The sequence below is a fragment of the Schistocerca americana genome, chromosome 4 (genome assembly GCF_021461395.2).
Source record: "Schistocerca americana isolate TAMUIC-IGC-003095 chromosome 4, iqSchAmer2.1, whole genome shotgun sequence".
NCBI classification, from domain to species: Eukaryota; Metazoa; Arthropoda; class Insecta; order Orthoptera; family Acrididae; genus Schistocerca; species Schistocerca americana.
The window spans coordinates 349,986,925-350,008,806 of NC_060122.1; the positions used below are offsets into that span (position 1 = coordinate 349,986,925).

The window sequence follows — 21,882 nt, forward strand, 5'->3', positions numbered from 1 at the left end:
GATAATGTTCTGTTAACTCCTGCCTTATATAGGTCTGGTGAGTCTAGTAGCACTGATAACTTAGATGAAGAGTGAAAGATCACTTTAAGCTGGACAGATGACATGCAATACTAAGAAGTACATTGTAGAGTGCCAGTATTGCACATGTCTCCCTACAGTTTAAGACTAGACAAAGAACACTGTGGCAGCAGGGTATGGACAGAAACCAGTCTTCCAAAAATTTCATGGAATCTACCATTCTTCACAACAATATTCATTTGTACAAACTGAACTTTCTCACAGTGAAATAAAATAAAAATAATAGTTACAACATCCATTGTAATTAGAATAAACATTAAAAAAACATCAGTTCAGGTACCTCATTCAAGACCTACCCACTAGGCACAAACCTGTCAGCATAAAATTCATTCATTTTGATCCATAGATCCCATCCTTAAGGAGAACCTTTAGGTACATGGATGGTTCAAAATATATGTTAATAAAGTGGATCAGTAAGCTGTGTCTATATACTACACAACAGTCAGCTGTAAGTGAGTTTGCCTTTTTTTTATTTTTGTTGCTTCCATACCATAATTTCCTTTATTGTTGTAAATTATAGGCCAGTATTGAGAAGTATCTCACCGTTCTGAGGGCCAAGATGCAGTAGTGGAGCAAAATGAAAGGATAAAAAAATGCTATCCTTTGTATTAATTCTTCTGAACACACTGGTGCCCTTATTCTCTCTGGACACATGCATAAATTCAATTTCATAAGTTTTTATGCACCTAGAACAACAAATAACGTTAGTTTCGTTACTAACACTGGATATGTAAATAGGTAATTACATTTTAATGACATATCCTTTATTCAAATATAGATGCAAAAGAAGACACCTGCAGTTGAAAAATGTGGTTGTTGACACTAGAAAGATTGTTTCATTATTGAAGTGTTTCTAAAATCATATACATTAATTGTCTACTTATGAAAGCTAAATCATATTGTTTTACAGCTACAGAAATATTAGCATGCTGTAATCTAAGAAATAGATATCGGTATAATAAATAGTGAGTGCTATGACACAACTACATAGTTCAACAATGGTAGTTTAAGCACATATATTTTTGCAATTACTTATTTTGTGTCATCTCAGTATTCATACAATCTGTCCTACCATAAGTAGAGGTTACTTTATGACACTGTTTGAGGACTTCTGCTGCTCTTGAAGACATTTCTGAGCTGTAACACAATATTAGTATTATTAGCTGAAATAATTCCCCCCCACCCCCCACCCCAGTCAATCTATAACTGACAGAGAAAACTGACACTGTCAAAAGTACATGAAAATAGAAGCAAAAACATTCCAATAAACATAAGTTCACATATGAGCCACTTGTGAAATAATTGTGGATGTGTGACTACAAGCTACCACTGGCTGCAGTAATAAATATTATCCTAGTTAGTAGAAATTTATTTGCGATGGAAACTTCTTGATTAAGTCTCCATTTAACTGGGCTCAAATTTTGCTCATGGCCCATGGTTGGAGAATGTGGTACACACGTGTAGTGACCACTACCCACATCGACTGTCATAGTTGCACACGTAAACATCATTCATGCTATTCAGCAACTCTGATGCTGTGAAATGGTCTAGTGTCCGTGAAATTGTGATATTTATTAACAAGTGAGTCACAGCAACCGCTGAGTTGTGTGTTTGCCACCAAGAGTGCTGTATTTACCTATATTTAAAATGCTTTCTGTTCACTCTGCCGATGTTAAGTTTGTAACCTTTTTGTATCTACATCTACATCTACAGTACACAGATACTCCACAAGTCACCAGGGTGGAGGGTACTCTGTACTAGTCATTTCCTTTCCTGTTTCACTCATAAATAGAGTGAGAGATAAACAACTGTCTATATGCCTCCATATGAGCCCTAATTTCTCGAATTTTATCTTCATAGTCCTTATGCACAACATATGTTGGTGCCAGTAGAATCATTCAGCAGCCAGCTTCAAATGCTGGTTCCCTAAATTTTCTCAATAGTGTTCCTCAAAAAGAACTTCGCCTTTAAATTTTGCATTCAAGAATTGTTCACACATACTGTCATTAGACCATTGGACAGATTCCCGTGTGGACAACATAGTAATAAGCATCCTTGGCATAGAGAAACAACTAAAAGATTTGAAAGCAAATAAGTCAACAGGTCAGGATGAAATCTCAATCCAGTTTTACAAAGAGTGCTCTATGGCATTGTTCCCTTACCTAACTTGCATTTATCAGTACTCTCTCACCCAGCGCAAAGTTCCAAGTGATTGGAAAAAAGTGCAGGCAACTCCTGTATAAAAGAAGGGTAAAAGAATGTATCCGCAAAATTACAGACCAATATCCCTAACTTCAGTTGTTTCTCTATGCTTATTACTCTGTTGTCCACATGGGAGTCTGTCCGATGGTCTAATGACAGTATGTTTGTATGATTCTCCTGTGTGAAGGATTCTTGAATGAAAAATTTAAAACTTCAACCCTTGTTTCGCTATCTTCATCTGCTGCACCAGACTGGTCAACAAGAGATTGAATGGAAGCCTTAGACATGCTTAGCAATTTTACAGTTGACCAGAATTTTCTCAGGTCCTCTGCCAGATCTTTTGCTAAGGTATGTTGGTGATGGTTGTTGTATGCTTCTTGCATAGATGTTTTCACCAATGCATGAATCTCTACTAACCTTTGCTTGTCGTCGTTTATGCATTCTCTTTTGAGCAGTGTGTGCAATAGCCATTGCTTTCCTCAGCACCTTCTGAATTTTATTATTAAACCACAGTTGATCTTTTCCATCCTTTGTCCATTTACTGAGCACATAACTCTCCAGACCACAATTCATAATCTGTTTGAACTTTGCACACAATTCCTCTATGTCTGTCTTACTGGAACTAAGTGACATCAATTCACTCTCTAAGTGAGATGCTAACAACTGCTTATCTGCTCTATCTAGCAGGTTGACTCTCCTAGCCTTCTTCACTGATTTATTAACTTTCGTAACCATAGTTGCTATAATAACATCCCGATCACTAATCCTCATTTCTATAATGACACTGTCATGAAGGTCCTGTCTATCTGTAGCTACAAGGTCTACAATACTTCCATTGCATTTAGACTGCTGAGCTAGCTGCTCAAGACAATTTCCAGGAACACGTTCAAAAGTATTTTGCATGACTGTCTGTCTGTACCAGACACAGAAATCCCAGTCTGTACTGCATAGGTTAAGGTAACTTCCAAATAGTATTGCATGACCAGTGTATTTATACACTACTGGATATGAACTTTCTTTGAAGAACTCTAGGAATGACTCAGCAGAATTGGGCAGCCAGTAAAAACATCCAACAGTTAACTTGATTTCACCTACAGCTGTTATACATGACCACATAACTTCACTGTCACACTCTCAATGCAGGCAATATTTTTGTCAACTGCAATAAACACTACCCCTCCTATGCCTCTAATCAGTCTTTCCGATATCCGTTCCATGACTCGCTAAATATCTCAGGGCTTTCCACTTTGGATTTCAGCCAGCTCTCAGTCCCAAGAATAATTTGGGAACTTTATTATGAATACTTTGACAGTTTGCTGACAAAATGTTTACAGTTGAGGTGTCTTTACTCTCACCACGGTCTGACTTCTCTTGCTGCATACCGACTGGTGAGTGTTCATCACAGTACCTCAAACAACCATCTAGCCTAAAAGCCCTCATGAGTACTCCGCAAGTACTCTGCTGCCAGAATAGCTGCTTCCTTTGTGTAGTGCACTCCTAACCCGTCAGGGGGAGTCCTACAGGCCTCCACATGATAACACAGGTCTATGTTCTTTTGTTGTTTGGTTTTGGAGTTGCTCTTAGCAACTAAACATACCTATCTCTCTAACTGATCAACATTACAATAAAACTGAATCCAGTATATGTAACTGAACATTATTTCAGGTGGACCAATCCTCAGTGTAACGACTGGCAATTCATCTGCCCCTATTTTGGCCAAACAATCTGGTACTCTGGTTTGCTCAGGTGGAGGCCAGTTTTTGTTATGCTGGTATCACAGCACCCACAACCAAATTCACACTTGCAGAGAGTTAGTTAGACCAGCCTTATGCATCAGATGTATAAGAGAGCAATATTGCTCTGTCTTTAGTGAATGCATATGACAGGCTAGAAACAAAACTGATTCGTAGAGTCACCACATTTCAGGAGGACCACACCGAGCAAGTACTGATGCAGGAAGATGCGGGTGATTGGAAACTGTCACAGTACCTGTGGCACTTTAGGAGTAAGGCTGACAATGGGACAGCACCCAACTATCTTCTACACACATTACGGAGCAGCCAGCTGCCATTGCAAGTAAAAGTGATCAAAGCCTCCGAAATGGAGATGCCCCTGGACACTGTGGTGCAACTGGTGGACTGCTTTCTAGAAGCCATCACTTCAAGCCAGGTTAGTTGTGTGTCAGAGCCATGTAGTTGCGCAACTGCACACCTTACAGCCTAGCACTTATATTTTAATGCTCTGTCAACAAAAGTGGACATGCTGTGCGCTCAGATTGGTACATTATTGTCATAAGATGAACCAAAACAATAACTGCAGATGATCTAGGAGCTGATCATCAGCCCAATCTATGTATGGACAATCCCGTCCCTGGTAGCTGAGTGGCCAGTGGGTTGGAATGTCATACCTAACGGCCCGGGTTTGATTCCCACCATCTGTCTGACCATGTCATGGTGCCTGTTTATATCTGACAGAGTATCTGCCCAGAAGTATTTAATAGATACAGGCTCCAACCTGAGTATTCTGTGCAGGATGTCACTGCATTGTTGTAGGTGATCAACAACATTACGTCTGTTCACTGCAAACAATTCTATCATTGCAATGAATGACACACAATGAGAAAAATTAAACTTGAGACTATGTTGTCAGTTTCTGTGGGATTTTTCAGTAGCGGACATCAGTGAGGTGATCATTGGAGCAGGTTTTTTTGTTACACTACCAAACTCTTGCCAAACGTGGCTGATGCCCAATTAATGGACAATGTTACAGGACTTATGGCCACAGGGCACCCTGAAACACCACAGAACATGATGTCAAGGCAATATAAGTTGTTGGTAAAGAATACTGCTCGTTGCTCTGAGAGTTTCTGACCTTGAGGAGACCTCTAGGTGCACCAGAACAAGTCCTACATGACATTGTACAATACATAGGGACCACGGATGAACCAGCTGTGTCTTGTAGGCCTATGAGGTTAGTGCCAGGGTGCTTTGCCATCACGAAGGGGGAGTAACGTGATGCAGTGAGAGGGTATCATCAGACCACCAAATAGCCCATGGGCATCTGCCCTGCATTTATTTCAAATGAATGGAGGAGCCTGGCACTACCCCATACCATAGTTGATGGACTACAACCAAACATTTCATGAGGTGACAATATTTAGTGTACTCAGCTTCACAAAGGCTTACATCTAGATTCCTGTGGCAGCAGAGCTTAATGTTATTCGAGTTATTTGAGTGAAAATTCACGACATTTGGTCTACACAATGCTGCACACGTCCAGCAGCTATTAATTGACTCTACCTTGCATGGGCTACCACTTTTTTTTCTGTACTTAAGACAATATGCTTGTGTTTTCATCATCCAAGGACCTACACGGCCAACATCTCAGCATTTGGAACATTATGGTGTCATGCTGAACATGATCAAATGTATGTCTGGGCAGCCAGAAGCTGAATTTCTAGGACACTGAATATCTTCTGCAGGTTAATTGCCACTGAACAGAAAAGTTGAAGGCATTCTGCAGCTGCCTAGACTGAATGCAATTGAAGCATTTCATAGGTACTTAGATATGCTTAATTTCTACTGTTGGCATTTACCACTGGAAAAACAAGAACTGTTGACCACAGTACCAGCTGGGCCGAAAGTCAAGAGCAGTTTCCCTGTGCAGTTGTCTCAGGAAATGCATCTGGCATTCGAAATGATGAAACAACGCTTGGCAAAAGCATCACTGTTGGCACATCCCAAACTTGACACTCCTCTAGCATTACTGGTGGACACCAGTCAGTTGGCTATTGGCATGGCTCTTAAAAAATGGATAGACAATGCATGGTAGCCACTGGCATATTTTACCCATAAGTTATCACCATCACGACAGGTATAGAGTACCTATGTTCGAGAGCTCTTGGCTATTTATGATGCAACCAAGTATTTCCGACTGCAGATTGAAGCAAGAGAGTTCACCATATACATGGAATGCAAGCTGTTGACTTACGCTTTTAAGAGGAACAGTATCATCTTCTCTCTTGGTTGTATAACTGCCAGGAATTTATTAGCCAATTCAACATTAACAAAGTTGTGGTGGCCAGCATATTACAGCCCGTGAGCATTACGGTACTCACCAAGGCTCAACAAGAGGATCCCAAATCACATCCACTGCTGCAAGATGACACCACAGACCTGCAGTTGCAACTAGCTGACACTACTGGAGAAGACTTTCAACTGTACTGTGAAGTGTTCTGAAGACAAGTGTTCAACAGACTACACAATCTCTGTCATCTCGGAGTTTGACTGACATTCAAGTTGGAGTCACAACGTTTTTTGTGGCCATGAATGGAACAGGACTGCTGTGAGTGGACATGAACATGCAACTCTGTAAGATCTTAGATCATGTACACATGCTGATAGGTGATTTTCCAGATGTGTCCTCACACTTTGCCCATGTTCACCTCAATGTGGTGGGACCGCTTCCTCCACTAGACAGCCAACAATATTTACTGACTACGATAGACAAGTATACACATCTGCTGGAGCCAGTTCCAACCAATAACGTATCAGCAGAAACTATAGCCTCTATGTTTACATTGACACGACTAGTGAGGTTTGGTTGCCCATTGCACATAACCACTGACAGGGGCTGAAAGTTTTAATTGTATCTGTTTGCCCAGCTGGCAAAATTTTGTACCTACAAAATATGTTACCATCCTGCCAGCAACAGCATGACTGAACAATAGCATCAAACACTGAAGGCAGTGCTCATGTGCCAAGTAAGTTCATGAATGTCTGCACTTCCCATAGCTTTGCTCTGCATATGAAACACCTGTAAACCTGGCATGTACATCTGCAATGGAGCTTGTTTACAGCAAGACATGGCATCTGCCTGGAGAATTCATTGACTCCAACTCTCTCACAAATGCAACACAGCATCAATCAGAGTTTCGTGTCATTTGTGAGAGCATACCAACCTGTTCCAACCTTCCAAGCAAGGCCTCCAGGTATGGTTCTCCATCAACTTTGGTGCACAACAATCTTAAGAACTGCTCGCATGTAATGTCATGGACAAACTGTGTCGCAGGTAGCAAGAGAACTGCACCAGAAATGACTGTGGAGAGGCCCTTGGATGTCGGCACGCCAGGTACATGTAGTCTGTGGCCATGAGCTCGGCCCCAGTCCACCACCAGCAATGGAGGGTGAAACTATGACAATGCCAACCACTCATGCTGACGAAACATCAGAAAAATCTTCAGATGAGCATCAGCTGAAGAACCCGAGACAGAAACCAATAAGCAGTTTGTCAACAAGTGGCCAGGAAAGCTATAAAAATTTTATTAATGAATATTGTGTTGAAGAGCTCAACATGTACTGTGGTACAACATCATACCTACAAACCCTAAGGTTAGGAATTCAGACAGTTTACAAGTAACCAGCATGAGATGTCTTTAAGTCTGATTAAGTAGGTCGAGAGAGTAGTGATAAGGTTTTCACTATAATGAGCATGGAAGGTTGCAGTGTAAGAGTCATTAACACATCGTTCTTAGATCCAGTGATATTCAGATATTTATATGTAACGGGATGGTAACTAGTTTATCAGAACATAATAGTCACCTGTTAATAATAAAACATGAGGACCAAATAGGTTTAAATCACAAAAATTAAAATTAATGTGAAACAAATTAGTAGCCTATTACTTACTCAAAACATAACAGAGAATGCTGTGGGGAAAGTTACAAAGCAGCTGCTGTAGCTGAAAAACTTTACTCTCTTTTAAACATATTACTACAACATTTTGACTGGAAATAGGTGTAGCCAAGACACAGCAGGCTTTCAGTAGGACACCAATGATTTAAGGAAAAATAGGAAAGAGGAGGAATATCCTACTCTTAGATAGTTATCACAGAATGATTGTAGGTCAGTTGCAGTATGAAAAATTGGGAAACAAGTACAGGTCACAAATTACTTCAAGCCAGATGCAAGCATTAGCCAAACGGTAAAAGGCAAAGGTTTCAGTAAGAAGGATCATGTTGTAATAGTTGATGTAGCAGGTAACAGTACTAACAGTGATTAGGGTACAGTATTGAGAGGACCTTGTAAAGATAACTGTTGGAATGGACTCTACAAATGATGAGTTTGGGGTCAGCCTCTGTTGAACAGTTCTGTGAATTAGGTCAACATGGAGTCAACCCCAGTTGCTGCCTTCAAGTGTGGGGTCAAACACAGTTTACATTGCTGTTGATGCTATTGGGAGGGGGTTTTTACCAAGCATCCCATATATCTCAACAGGAATGGATTGTACTGATAACTGAATATCTGGTGGGAAAGGGGGGGGGGGGGGGAGAATGGGGACACTGACACTGATAGGCATAACACTGTTTACTGAAGTGAGGGTAGAACCTTTTAAGTGTAAACTCAGATTTCAAGCTACCATTATCAAGAAGTAAAAACAACTGAAAATTTTGAGCCTAAATATAAGACAGTAAAAAAGGAGGTTACAGTGAGCTTACTGCATCAAAATAGTGAAGGGTTAGAAATAGAATCAATGAACTTCTAATTGTATCTTCTGGTAAACCTTGCGGGATGTAAGGTCGTGGTCCATGAAACTCTTCAGCTCCTAACGTTTCGTCCAGTGCGTCGCTGGACATCTTCAGAGGGGTGTTTCTCCTCTGGTGAGTCTTGCCGACTGACGGGTTGGACGTCTGAGAGCGACTTATGTATCGTAGAAAGTGGGTGTGACCAGAGTTACACGTGATATGCAGAGATAACCTTTGTCAGAGATAAAACTTAACTATCGATCGTAATCTTGTCACGGATAAAACTGTCTATCAATTCTGTAGTGCTACTGTCCAAATATCACTAAGTTTCATGGTCTCTTCCTTCCGATTAAAATTATCCCTATGTTTATATATTTCAATTGCTTCTCTACAAAGCCGTGGGTAGTAGTTCGTCGTCGTAGATAAAATTTTTGTTTCGGAAAACTTCACTTGATGATTTCCTGGCTGAAAAGCGTGTTCTGCTACAGCCGATTTATCTGTTTTTCCTAATCGGCAAAGACTTCTGTGTTCTTTTAACCGTGTATTTACGCTTCTTTTTGTTGTTCCAACATAAACTTTACCACATGTACACGGAATTTTATATACGCCACTGGCTGATAGAGGAGCGCGTTTATCTTTTACAGACCAAAGAACATGACAAATTTTCTTCGTTGGTCTAAAAACAGGTCTAATATCATGTTTACTTAAAATCTTTCCAATCTGATCCGTTACTTTCTTTATAAAAGGGAGAGAGACTGTATTCTTCCATCGTTTTTCGGACTTGTCCTTAAGCTTTTTGTTGTTTGGGTGCAGAATTCTGCTTACTTCTTTCTTTGAGTAGCCATTTTTCTCAAAAGCGTGCTTCTGATGTTTTAATTCGTCGTCTAGATACTCCGGCGTGCAAATCCGTCTGGCTCTGTCAATGAGACTTGTAATCACACCTCTTTTTTGTTTTGGATGGTGGTTAGAGTTTTTATGTAAGTATCTGTCTGTGTGCGTTATTTTTCTAAAAATCTGTTGTTTCAAGCTTCCATCCGTCTGTCTCATAACTAAAACATCCAAAAACGGTATTTTGTTATCATTTTCTTTCTCCATGGTAAACTGGATTCTTGGATTTATATTATTAAGGTAATCAAAAAATTCGCCTAAGGCTTCTCTACCATGTGGCCAGACCACAAATGTATCGTCTACATACCGATACCAGCGAGATGGTTTCTTATCTGCTTTTTCCAAGGCTGACTGTTCGAATTTCTCCATGTAGAAATTAGCTACTGCAGGACCCAATGGGTTACCCATTGCTACGCCATTAAGTTGTTCGTAAAACTCATTATTCCATTGGAAATGACTGGAAGTAAGACAGTGTCTGAAAAGAGCAGTCAGATCTTCTGGAAAAATATCCGTTATAAAATCCATAACTTCATTAACTGGAATCATAGTAAATAAAGATACTACATCGAAACTTACTAAAATATCTTCAGGAGTCAGAATTAAACCTTCAATTTTCTCTATAAAATGACGTGAGTCCTTTATATATGAGTCCGTTTTTCCTAAATATGGTTGTAAGCGAGTTGTTAGTTTTTAGACCAACGAAGAAAATTTGTCATGTTCTTCGGTCTGTAAAAGATAAACGCGCTCCTCTATCAGCCAGTGGCGTATATAAAATTCCGTGTACATGTGGTAAAGTTTATGTTGGAACAACAAAAAGAAGCGTAAATACACGGTTAAAAGAACACAGAAGTCTTTGCCGATTAGGAAAAACAGATAAATCGGCTGTAGCAGAACACGCTTTTCAGCCAGGAAATCATCAAGTGAAGTTTTCCGAAACAAAAATTTTATCTACGACGACGAACTACTACCCACGGCTTTGTAGAGAAGCAATTGAAATATATAAACATAGGGATAATTTTAATCGGAAGGAAGAGACCATGAAACTTAGTGATATTTGGACAGTAGCACTACAGAATTGATAGACAGTTTTATCCATGACAAGATTACGATCGATAGTTAAGTTTTATCTCTGACAAAGGTTATCTCTGCATATCACGTGTAACTCTGGTCACGCCCACTTTCTACGATACATAAGTCGCTCTCAGACGTCCAACCCGTCAGTCGGCAAGACTCACCGGAGGAGAAACACCCCTCTGAAGATGTCCAGCGAAGCACTGGACGAAACGTTAGGAGCTGAAGAGTTTCATGGACCACGACCTTACATCCCGCAAGGTTTACCAGAAGATATGTCATCCGGTCGTGAAAGCCTTCATACAACTTCTAATTGGTTTATAAGAAGTGCAACATGCAATCACGTAGATGTAATATATGTTTCTGAACATTACTTGAGCAATGATAGAGGGATGCTGAATATTGATGGATATATCTTAGCATCCAGTTACTGAAGATCAAGTATCAAGTATGGAGGAGTTGCCACTTACAATAAAAAGGGATACAAAAATATGAAAATTTCATATCAATACATTTTGCAGTGTAAAATGTAAACAATAAGCAATTCAGAGAATGAAGGGAACAGTACCTTTTGAAATGTGGTGCTGCAGAAGAATACTGAATATTAGATGGATAGATCATGTAGCTAATGAAGAGGTACCGAACAGAACTTGGGAGAAAAGAAATTTGTGGCACAATTCGACTTGTTAATAGCACACATTATGAGGCATCAAGGAATCATCATTTTATTGTTGGAGGGGTCTGTGGGAGGGTAAAAACTGTAGAGAGGGGCCAAGAGATGAATACAGTAAGCCAGTTAAAATGGCTGTAAAGGCTTTCACAGGCTAGAGTAACATGGAGAGCTGCACAAAACCAGTCTTTGGACTGAAGACAACAACAACAACAACACTGCAGTTGCAGTAGTGTCAGGAGTCCAGACATTATTATGTGCCAGAATGGTCAATTCAGGATGGCATGCTGGACGGTGGGTGTGTACTACCAGTTCCTCGGCATTTGTAGAATCAGAAATGCTCCATTAGCACATAAAATCTTTATTCTTTGAGATGTTCATACAATTGATCTTGACAGTGATCCAAAGGCATTCTCTGACCCCCAAGCAGTTGTGGCTACCTTAGCAAAGCATAATGTGGCATACGTGGCTGCAGCAATGTGTGGTGAGTGTCAGCTGGTTGCTACAGCAGTTGGCCAAGCACACAGCATGTTGGCACCAAACCCAAGACACCTTGGAGATGCCCAGAGGCCACCTGGATGGTGCTAATTCAGGATCCAGTAGCATCAGGTCTAAAAGCAGCCTGTACACCAGCAGCTAGAAGCAGATTAGCCCCCTATGGCACCACTGAGCGACAGGGAGTATGTCTCGGTGTCTGCAGCACTTGAGGACAAGATACTGCTAGGATTCCAGCAACAAGTATTAATTGTTGCTTGACCCAGTTTTGTTAGGACCAGGTGACATGTAATTGACCAAGGTGGATCAGCACTGGGCTATGGCATGATCTCATTCAGCTCACTACTAGGGTGAGCTTGGTCTTGCACATGCTGTGTCAACAATATTCCAGCCCTGGCAACAGGTTTTAATAGCCATCTGGCTTGCCCTCCCTAGCCATGAGATGTGAAGCCTGCGCATAGGGGCGTTGGTGTAACACTGTTCTGAACCTACCCAAAACACAGCAAGTTCTCAGTTTTAAGAAAAAGCAGGAAAAAGAAGGAACATCCTGCTCTTAGGTAGAAATCATTGAAGAAGTTTAGGTCAGCTGCCATAATAAAAAATGGGAAACAAGTAGCATCTCACACATTAATTCACTTAACCAAGTGATAATGGCATAGTTCTTTGTACAAAGGTACTGGAAAGGATAATCATGTTGTAATAGTTGGTGCAGCAGGAACCAGTACTAACAGTGACTGGAGTTACAATACTGAGAGTGACCTGATAAAGACAGCTTTGGCAATCAACTCTAGAAATGATGACTTGTTTTTGTTTGTGGGTGTTCTGGCCAGCCCCTACTGAACAGAGATCAAATGCCTCTTCAGGGTGTTGGTTGCTGTTGATGTCATTCACAGGTAGGGTTTTACAAGGCATCCCTGCCTCTCAACAAGAATGGGAAAGGAAATTGTCTGTACTGCTTGCTGAATCTTTATGGGCAGTGGGGGGGGACACACTCATGGGCATAACATTGTGTTCACTAGTGGGAGGGAAGCACCTTTGTTAGAGTTAACTCAGATTTCAGGTTACCATTATCAAAACAAGTAAGGACAACTGAAATTTCTGAGCCTAAAAAAAGTGGAGATGAAAAAGGAGATTAAAGCAAACTTATTGCATCACAATATGGGAGGATCAGAAATAGAATCAATGAACTTCTGATATGTTAAGATCTGCAGCCTGCAATCAAGTAGAAGTAATATGTGTTTCTGGAAATTATTTGACCACAGGTATACACTATGTGATCAAAAGTATCCGGACACTTGGCTGAAAATGACTTACAAGTTGGTGGTGCCCTCCATCAGTAATGCTGGAATTCAACATGGTGTTGGCCCATCATTAGCCTTGATGACAGCTTCCACTCTTGCAGACATACGTACTATCAGGTGCTGGAAGGTTTCTTGGGGAATGTCAGCCCATTCTTCATGGAGTGCTGCACCGAGAAGAGGTATCGATGTCGGTCAGTGAGGCTTGGCACGAAGTCGGCATTCCAAAGCATCCCAAAGGTGTTCTATAGGATTCAGATCAGGACTCAGTGCAGGCCTGTCCATTACAAGGATGTTGTTGCCATGGAACCATTCCGCCACAGGCTGTGCATTATGAACAGGTGCTTGATCATGTTGAAAGATGAAATCACAATCCTCGAATTGCTCTTCAACAGTGAGAAGCAAGAAGGTGCTTAAAACATCAATGTAGGCCTGTGCTGTGGTAGTGCCATGCAAAACAACAAGGAGTGCAAGCCCCCTCCATGAAAAACACGACCACACCATAACACCACCGCCTCTGAATTTTTACACACGCTGGCAGATGATGTTCATCGGGCATTTACCGTACCCACACCTGCTATCGGATTGCCACATTGTGTACCATGATTCATCACTCCACACAATGTTTTTCCACTGTTCATTTGTCCAATGTTTACGCTCCTTACACCAAGGGAGGTGTCGTTTAGCATTTACCTGTGTGATGTGTGCCTTATGAGCACCTGCGCAACCATGAAATCCAAGTTTTCTCACCTCCCACCTAAATGTCATAGTACTTGCAGTGAATCCTGATGTAGTTTGGAATTCCTTGTGATGGTCTGTATAAATATCTGCCTATTACACATTATGACCCTTTTCAACTGTTGGTGGCTGTGTCAGTCAACAGAGGAGGTCAGCCTGTATGCTTTTGTGCTGTACATGACCCTTCACATTTCCACTTCACTATCACATTGGCAACAGTGGACCTAGGGATGTTTAGGAGTAATGAAATCTAGCATACAGACATGTGACACAAGTGACATCCAATCACATGACCACGTTCGAAGTCCATGAGTTTGCAGAGTGCCCCATTCTGCTCTCTCACAATGTCTAATGACTACTGAGGTCACTGATATGGAGTACCTGGCAGTAGGTGGCAGCACAATGCACCTAATATGAAAAACATATGTTTTTGAGGGTGTCTGGATACTTTTGATCACATAATGTAGTATGTTGAATAGTGATGGATATAGCTTAGTGCCCCATTACTGCTGGTCAGGTATGGAGAAAGGAGGAGTTGCCACTTACATTAAGAAGGGATCCATGTACAAAAATATTGATATCCATACCTTTTGTAGCAATCAACAATTTGAAGATTGCACTGCTGAAATAGAGTGTCTAAGACTCCATCTGGTAATTCTGAAATATTTATGAAGCAACTCGATGCATTATCGAACTTCTTCATTCCCAGCATCATTTGGTAATTTTAAGGTGAAATTTAAATTTTTCAGAGCTTATCTATTTTAGGGCTATATATGAGCCGTTTGCCACTTCATACAATTTAGCTCCTCTTATGTGGTTTTGCAACAACAATTATGGGGACCAGCAACATTGTTATTGACAACATTTTTATAGATTTGTCAAGACACCAAAGTCATAGTGTAATTCCCTCAGTTAAAGGCCTCTCAGACCACAATGGTCACTTGATGACATTTAACATCAGAATGAATGACAGAAATAAAAATGAATGGAAAACTACAAGATTATTAAAGTAAAAGGGACTGAGGAATTCAAGAAGAGTTTGTGAACACAGACTGGAAAGATTTGCATAAGACCTTGGCATTAATGAAAATTATAATTTATTCTATAATATAGTTATAGGATACTTTGACAATCGTTTTCACAGGAGATTAATCAGTAGAAGCAGACTAAACATGCCTAAACCCTGCATTACAAATAGATTCAGAATATCATACAAAACCAACAGAAGAATCTACTTGGTGTCAAGGGTTAATGTGCTGTCAGCACTGAATGTCATTAGAGATAGAGCACATGCTCAGATGTTTCAAGAATGGGGAAGGAAATCTGCCATGGCCTTTGAAAAGAATCATCCAAGCATTTGCTGGGAACAATTTAGAGAAATCACAGAAAAACCAAATCTGGATGGCTGGATATGGATTTGAGCCATCAGCCTCCTAATTTCAAGTCCAGTGTGCTAACCAAGTCATCAGAGTATTAAAATGTATGGAATTGTCTCTGAGCACTATGCGACTTAACTTCTGAAGTCATCAGTCTGTATGGAACTCCAAGAAAAAATAAGCTCCTTCATCAAAAAGATAAGAACTATTAGGAACAGTTAGAAATGATACAGGGAAAAGAAATTAAGAAAATGAAGAAATTTCTTTAAAGGTAACCAATCAACTTATTAAAGATAGTGCCAAAATTGTAGAACTTTTTGTAACTTTTTATTCTGGATACCAGATAATTTAGACTTGAACACTTCCTTGGCAGACAGTCAATAGCTCCGAAGAAAAGACTTCTGAAACAAGCTTGAAAAAACTCAACTTCATTCTGTACCTCCTACAGACATTTTCAGTGTTATCAAGTATCTTAAAAATAAATATGTAGTGATTATGAAAAAATCAGCAGTAAAATAATGAAATCTGTTCAGCTGAACTTCGTAATATTATCACACCATAACCATAATCACAATTAAGTCCACATCTGAAAGCTGGGTCGTTAATGAAATACAATACTTAGCACTGAAAGCATGTTTATTAAGGTCACCAATATATAGACAGAACAGAACTGCATCCTGAATGGAGAGTGGTGCTGTTTATACAAGCACATAATATTCCAGGATATGCAAACATTACAAAGATAAGGAATTTAGAGAACCTTCGCCGGCCGAAGTGGCCGTGCGGTTAAAGGCGCTGCAGTCTGGAACCGCAAGAACGCTACGGTCGCAGGTTCGAATCCTGCCTCGGGCGTGGATGTTTGTGATGTCCTTAGGTTAGTTAGGTTTAACTAGTTCTAAGTTCTAGGGGACTAATGACCTCAGAAGTTGAGTCCCATAGTGCTCAGAGCCATTTGAGCCATTGAGAACCTTCCAGAAATGATAAATACAAAATATCAAATATTTGCCGGTGATCAGATTTAAACTTCTGACTTGTAGCTTGCCAGCCAGAACACAGACTGCTACTCCACACTGCATGCAGCACAGCTTACAGCAATATATTGAATTGATGATGACAATGATGATGAAATCCCATACTCCCTGACAGAGCACAGGGGAACGACACAGGAGACCTGTGCCGCTATACTAGGCAACATCCAGATGGAGGTGACATGCCATTGCCTTCCTCTAACCATAATGAGGATGAATGATAATGATGAAGATGACACAACAACACCCAGTCATCTTGAGGCAGGTGAAAATCCCTGACCCCCTCGAGAGTCGAACCCAGGACCCCGTGTTCAGGAAACTAGAATGCTACCGCAAGACCACGAGCTAGTGGCTGGCAAGCTGCAGGTCAGAAGTTTAAATCTGATCACTGGCAAACTGATATTTAGTATCTGTCATTTCTGGAAGGTTCTCTAAATTCCTTATCTTTGTAATGTTTGCATATTCTGGAATATTATATGCTTGTATAAACAGCACCAATCTCTATTCAGGATGCAATTCTGTTCTGTCTATATATTGGTGACGTTAATAAACATGCTTTCAGTGCTAAGTATTATATTTCATTAACGACCCAAATTTCAGATGTGGACTTAATTGTGATTATGGTTATGGTGTGATAATATTACGAAGTTCAGCTGAACAGATTTCATTATTTTACCACTGATTTCTTCATAACCACTACATATTTATTTTTAAGAGAGTTGATAACACTGAAAATGTCTGTAGGAGGTACAGAATAAAGTTGAGTTTTTCCTGGTATATTCCAGAAGTCTCATACACAATTAATCTTTTTGCTGTGATGCTTTCCCAGAGGGACTAAAATATGCTGTTGTCAAGCCACTTAATAAAAAGAAGATAAAACAATGGTAAAGAGGTAAAAACACATCTCATTATTGCCTGTATTTTCAAAAATTTTTGAAGAAGTCTATGTACTATAGACTTTATAAACATTTAGTACAAGAAAACACACTCAGTAGCAAACAGTTTGGAGTTCTAAAAGGACTGTCAACTGAACAGGCTGTATTTACCTTGACAGCTGGTTTATTAGAATCAATAAACCACAAATTACTACAATTGGAAATATGAAATATTTTGGACTTGTCTAAGGGTTTCGACTGTGTGAACTATTCAGTTCTAATGCAAAAGTTAAAATATTACTGAACAGTAGTGACAACATGTTCATGGTTTTCATTTGACCAAAAGTAACACATACCAGTTTCATGTCAATCAGAACAATATGCTATCACAATCTGAAGCAATCAAACATGATGTACCATAAGATTCAATGTTGGGTCCTCTATTGTCTCTGATATAGTTTCACAAGATACAAATATTGTTCTTTTTGTAAACATACAAGTACAGAAGTAAAAAATGGTACCAATCCCCTTGCAGCTAATGAAATATTTGGAAACATCCAAGGCAAATGTATTATTATTTACTTTTGACAAGACTCAGTGAACTCCATAAATTATAAAAATAAGTTTCTTAAATAATGAAATACAAGAATTAGAGGATGTTGAGTTTTTGGAGAACAGATAAGCTGCAATCTTGTTTGGAAAACCACCACCTAGAATTAATGAAGCACCTTAGTTTAGCTATTTTACAGTAAATTTATTTTCTGTTAAAGGTGCTTTAAAAATCAAGAAACCAGTTAATTCTGCATATATCAATTCACTAATGCATTATGGAATCATGCTCTGAGAAATTCAACTTACATGGACAGTATGTAGAACATTATGCAAAATCCCCTTAGATAGCTGAGTATTTTGACAACAGTGTCACTAAACACACACACACACACACACACACACACACACACACACACACAGGGCATTTCAAAGTCTTTGCAACAAATGTCTAGTGGTGGCTCCCAAAATGGCAGCATGTTGGTTATGAGATGCAGATGTAATGAAATATTTTGATACAAAGAGTATTCAAAGACTGCTTTCAAACAAAAACTAATTTAAGTTCATCACTGATCTGTGATAAAAGCGAGCTGCATATACTTACCTTGTGTTTATTTCTTTATCGCTCCATGTGAGAAGTACTTCATTGAATGTAATATTAAATGCCTTTAACTTCGTAACCTAATGGATAAACATATTAATTTAGTCTGACTTTTTTAACACTGTAATCAAAAAGTTAGAACAGCAGCCAAAAATGAGAGTAACCAACAACAGAAAAGCATTTTTGTACCAATATTAACTAGTGGCAGAAGTGTAACACAGGAAAGTAACAAAAATTAATATTCAAACACTTCTTCCAGAGTAAAAGGGAACAGGAAGAAAGGAAAATTTATAATCTGGCAGAAATAAAATAGAATCTGCTTTTAGAATGACACAGGTTTTTGTATGAACAGAAATTTTTAAAAAATACTGAAGATAGGCTGGATGGTGGTAGTGGAGGCATGTTTACAGCTGTAAATAATGTAGTGATATCTAGAGATGCTCTTTGAAACTGGGCCCAAAATTGCCAATCTATATACTATTATGCATAAATCCTTTAGTGTTAAGGACAGACTGCTTGAGACACTAATATTTCTAGCATCAGTTACTGATAAAGTAACAATTATGAAGAAATAACATTACACCAATTTCATTTTGATAGTCATGCACATTCAAGAGCAAAACAGAGCAAATATCAGATAAATGAAGCATTTCTGGTCATATATTTATTTGAACTTTTTTACCTGTATCGAGTTAAAGAACGACTCATAAATTCCTGGAGCTCTGTTCTTCAGCACTCAATATAATAATATAACCAAGTATCACATCATACAAAATTACTGATACAACTGTAATAGTTGAAGTTAAATGGCAATTTTATGAATTCCAAAATAATTACATGCAAACATGCTTCACTTGTTTCTCTATTTTAATTAATCTGTGCTATGAAACTAGTTTGTCTGATTCCTTTAATTGTACATATTCTGGTAAATGTGTATCCATCACGATAGTAGTCACACATGTCCCAAAAATGCCAGTATACGTATACAGAGTGGACTGTTGCAGTGTTGTGGTGGTACAGTGGGAACCACACTAGTTTTTCATTCATATTTTTGTATTAACATCGTGTTGAGTCTCTTCAGTGACAGTCTTTTTATTTTAGTTTGTTAATTGTAAATAACATTTCTATGTTATTTATTTATTCTATTTACTGTTCAGTGATTCTTCCTGACTCATTTCTCTAACTTCAGCCTACTCTTCATCACTACTTGATTGTTAGCTGAGTCTATATCCGCTCCTGCATACACCTTACAATCTAGTATCTGACTTTGGAATCTCTGCCTGATCATGATGTCATTTAACTGAAATCTTCCCATATCTCCCAGCCTTTTCAAAGTATATCTCCTCCTCTTGTGATTCTTGAACTAGCTGAAATTTATTTCAGGACTCACTTATTCTTTCTTCTCTCTCATTCTTAGTAACAAGTCGATATTTTTCTGTAACCTTTCATCTACTCCTTCTCCTACAACAGAATTCCAGTCCCTCATGACTATTAGATTTTCATCTCCATTTATGTACTGAATTACTAATTCAGTGTCATAAACTTAATCTATTCATCTTCAGATTCTAGCGTCAGCATGTGCACCTGAACTATCATTGTCAGTGTTGGTTTGCTGTTGAATCTGACGAGAACAACAGTAACTCCCTCTCTGTCTTACCTTATCATTAATAAGAAAACCTACTCCTGTTGTACCATTTTCTGCTGCTGTTGATGTTACCCTATACTCATCTGACTAGAAATCGTTCTCTTCTTTCCATTTCATTTCATTGACCCCGATCTATATCTAGACTGAGCCTTAGCAATTATGTTTTCATAATTTCTAACTTCCCTTCCGGCTTCTGACATTCCACACCCTGATTTATAGAACTTTATCCTTGCATTGAGTGTTCAACCTTTTTCTCATAGTTACCTCCTCTTTGACAGTCCTGCCCAAGAGATCTGAATGGGGGACTAGTCTGGAATTTTTTGCCAATGGAGAGATCATCATGACACATCTTCAGTTACAGGCCACGTGTCCTGTGGATACATATTATGTATCCTTAATGCTGTGTTTTCCATTGCCTTCTGAATCCTCAAGCTGTTGATCATTGCTGATTCTTCCACCTTCAGAGCCAGTTTCCCACCCCTAGGGCAAGAGAGTGGCCTGAGCCTCTGTTTACTCCTCCATCCCCTTTCACAAAGCTGTTGGCTAAATGAGGGTTACTTCTTATGCAAGAAGTCTTCGGCTGTCATTTTTATTCAGAATTTAAGCAATGATGGTGTTTGAAGCCAGGACCATGGACATTTTGATTACTAGTCAAAGTCACTACCTCTAGACCACAGTCTAGGTTTACTGGACATAAAAGAAGCCAAACAGGGCACAGAGTACAAACACTGCTTGAGTAACTGAAAAACCCATTAAATTCCACAGACCACACAATTTTCACACCCTTTTGGTGAAGCTGGTTAAGAGGATGGCAGATGTGAACAGGCTGGAGCAAAAACTTAGCACAATAAGAACTGTTGCCCAAAATTGACTGCAGCTCCTTCAGGTTCTTGAGCACTGGCAGATAGACTGTGGTTTTGGTTTACTTGGGCAATCTTTACTAAGCATATGTCTCCAAAAAATGTACCTTTTGGGCAGAAAACTACATTTTTCCAATTTTCTATGAAGGCAGTTTTCCAATAGGCATTGGAAAACCACCCTCAGATTGCATAAATGCTCCTGTCATCAGTAGCCCATGAGACAGATGCCATAAAGAATGTTAACAATATAACAAATGTCCTTAATCAAATGCTACAAGTATTTTTGATTGATTCCTGGGACAGACAAAATTCTAAGAACCAAGTGCTTACACTGGTAAGGCCCAAAGGGGATGCTGAGCACTAAGAAACACTGAGAAGTGGCATCCAATGGCAACTGTAGGTGCGTGTTGTGCAAGCTGATGCAGTAAAAATCATGGCCCCCTGATAAAAACACCAGCTCTTCTGTATGTGGAATGGCGTACAATTCTGTGATACATTGCACTTTGACTATCTATTTAAAATTGCCACAAAAGGATCATAGCACCATCTGGCTTCTAAATCACCACCAAAAGGTTTGTCTAATGACTGGGTGAAATAGGAGGGACAAAGTTGAGCTCTGGCTAATGCAACAAATCACCACTGACCTTGTCATGTGTGATGAAGGGAATAGGGTGGGGCGACAAAATTTAGGTAATGCTCTTGGCTTAATGGTGACATTGGCTTGAAATTTTCCACCCTGTCTAAGGTATTCTCTAAACAAACAAATTGGTTGTACAATTACAGTAAAGCATCCAAGTATAGAAAGGGGACTGATTAGGACACTAATTGGACTGTGTCAGTGATCTGGAATCCAAAAAACCAAAACAATGTCCAGCTGAAAAATAATTTGCCCAAATGGTGAATTTACCTCTAACAACATAAGTTGTGATTCTCCATTCTTATGACAGGCTGAGATGCAAAACTGCCTCCATTAATGCAATATGCT

At 39.4% G+C, this 21,882-nt stretch overlaps 1 protein-coding gene across 2 annotated transcripts in view; it reads right to left on the reverse strand.

Annotated features, from left to right (window-relative positions):
- The window catches only part of LOC124612795 (alpha-L-iduronidase), a 244,535-nt gene that overhangs the window by 12,172 nt on the left and 210,481 nt on the right, over window positions 1-21,882 (reverse strand). For both annotated transcript variants that reach the window (XM_047141198.1, XM_047141197.1), the window contains exons 13-14: window positions 18,396-18,472; window positions 622-764 (exon numbers count right to left, since the gene is read on the reverse strand). In XM_047141198.1, coding sequence (XP_046997154.1) covers window positions 622-764; window positions 18,396-18,472 — 220 coding nt within the window. The remainder of the gene's footprint in view (window positions 1-621; window positions 765-18,395; window positions 18,473-21,882) is intronic.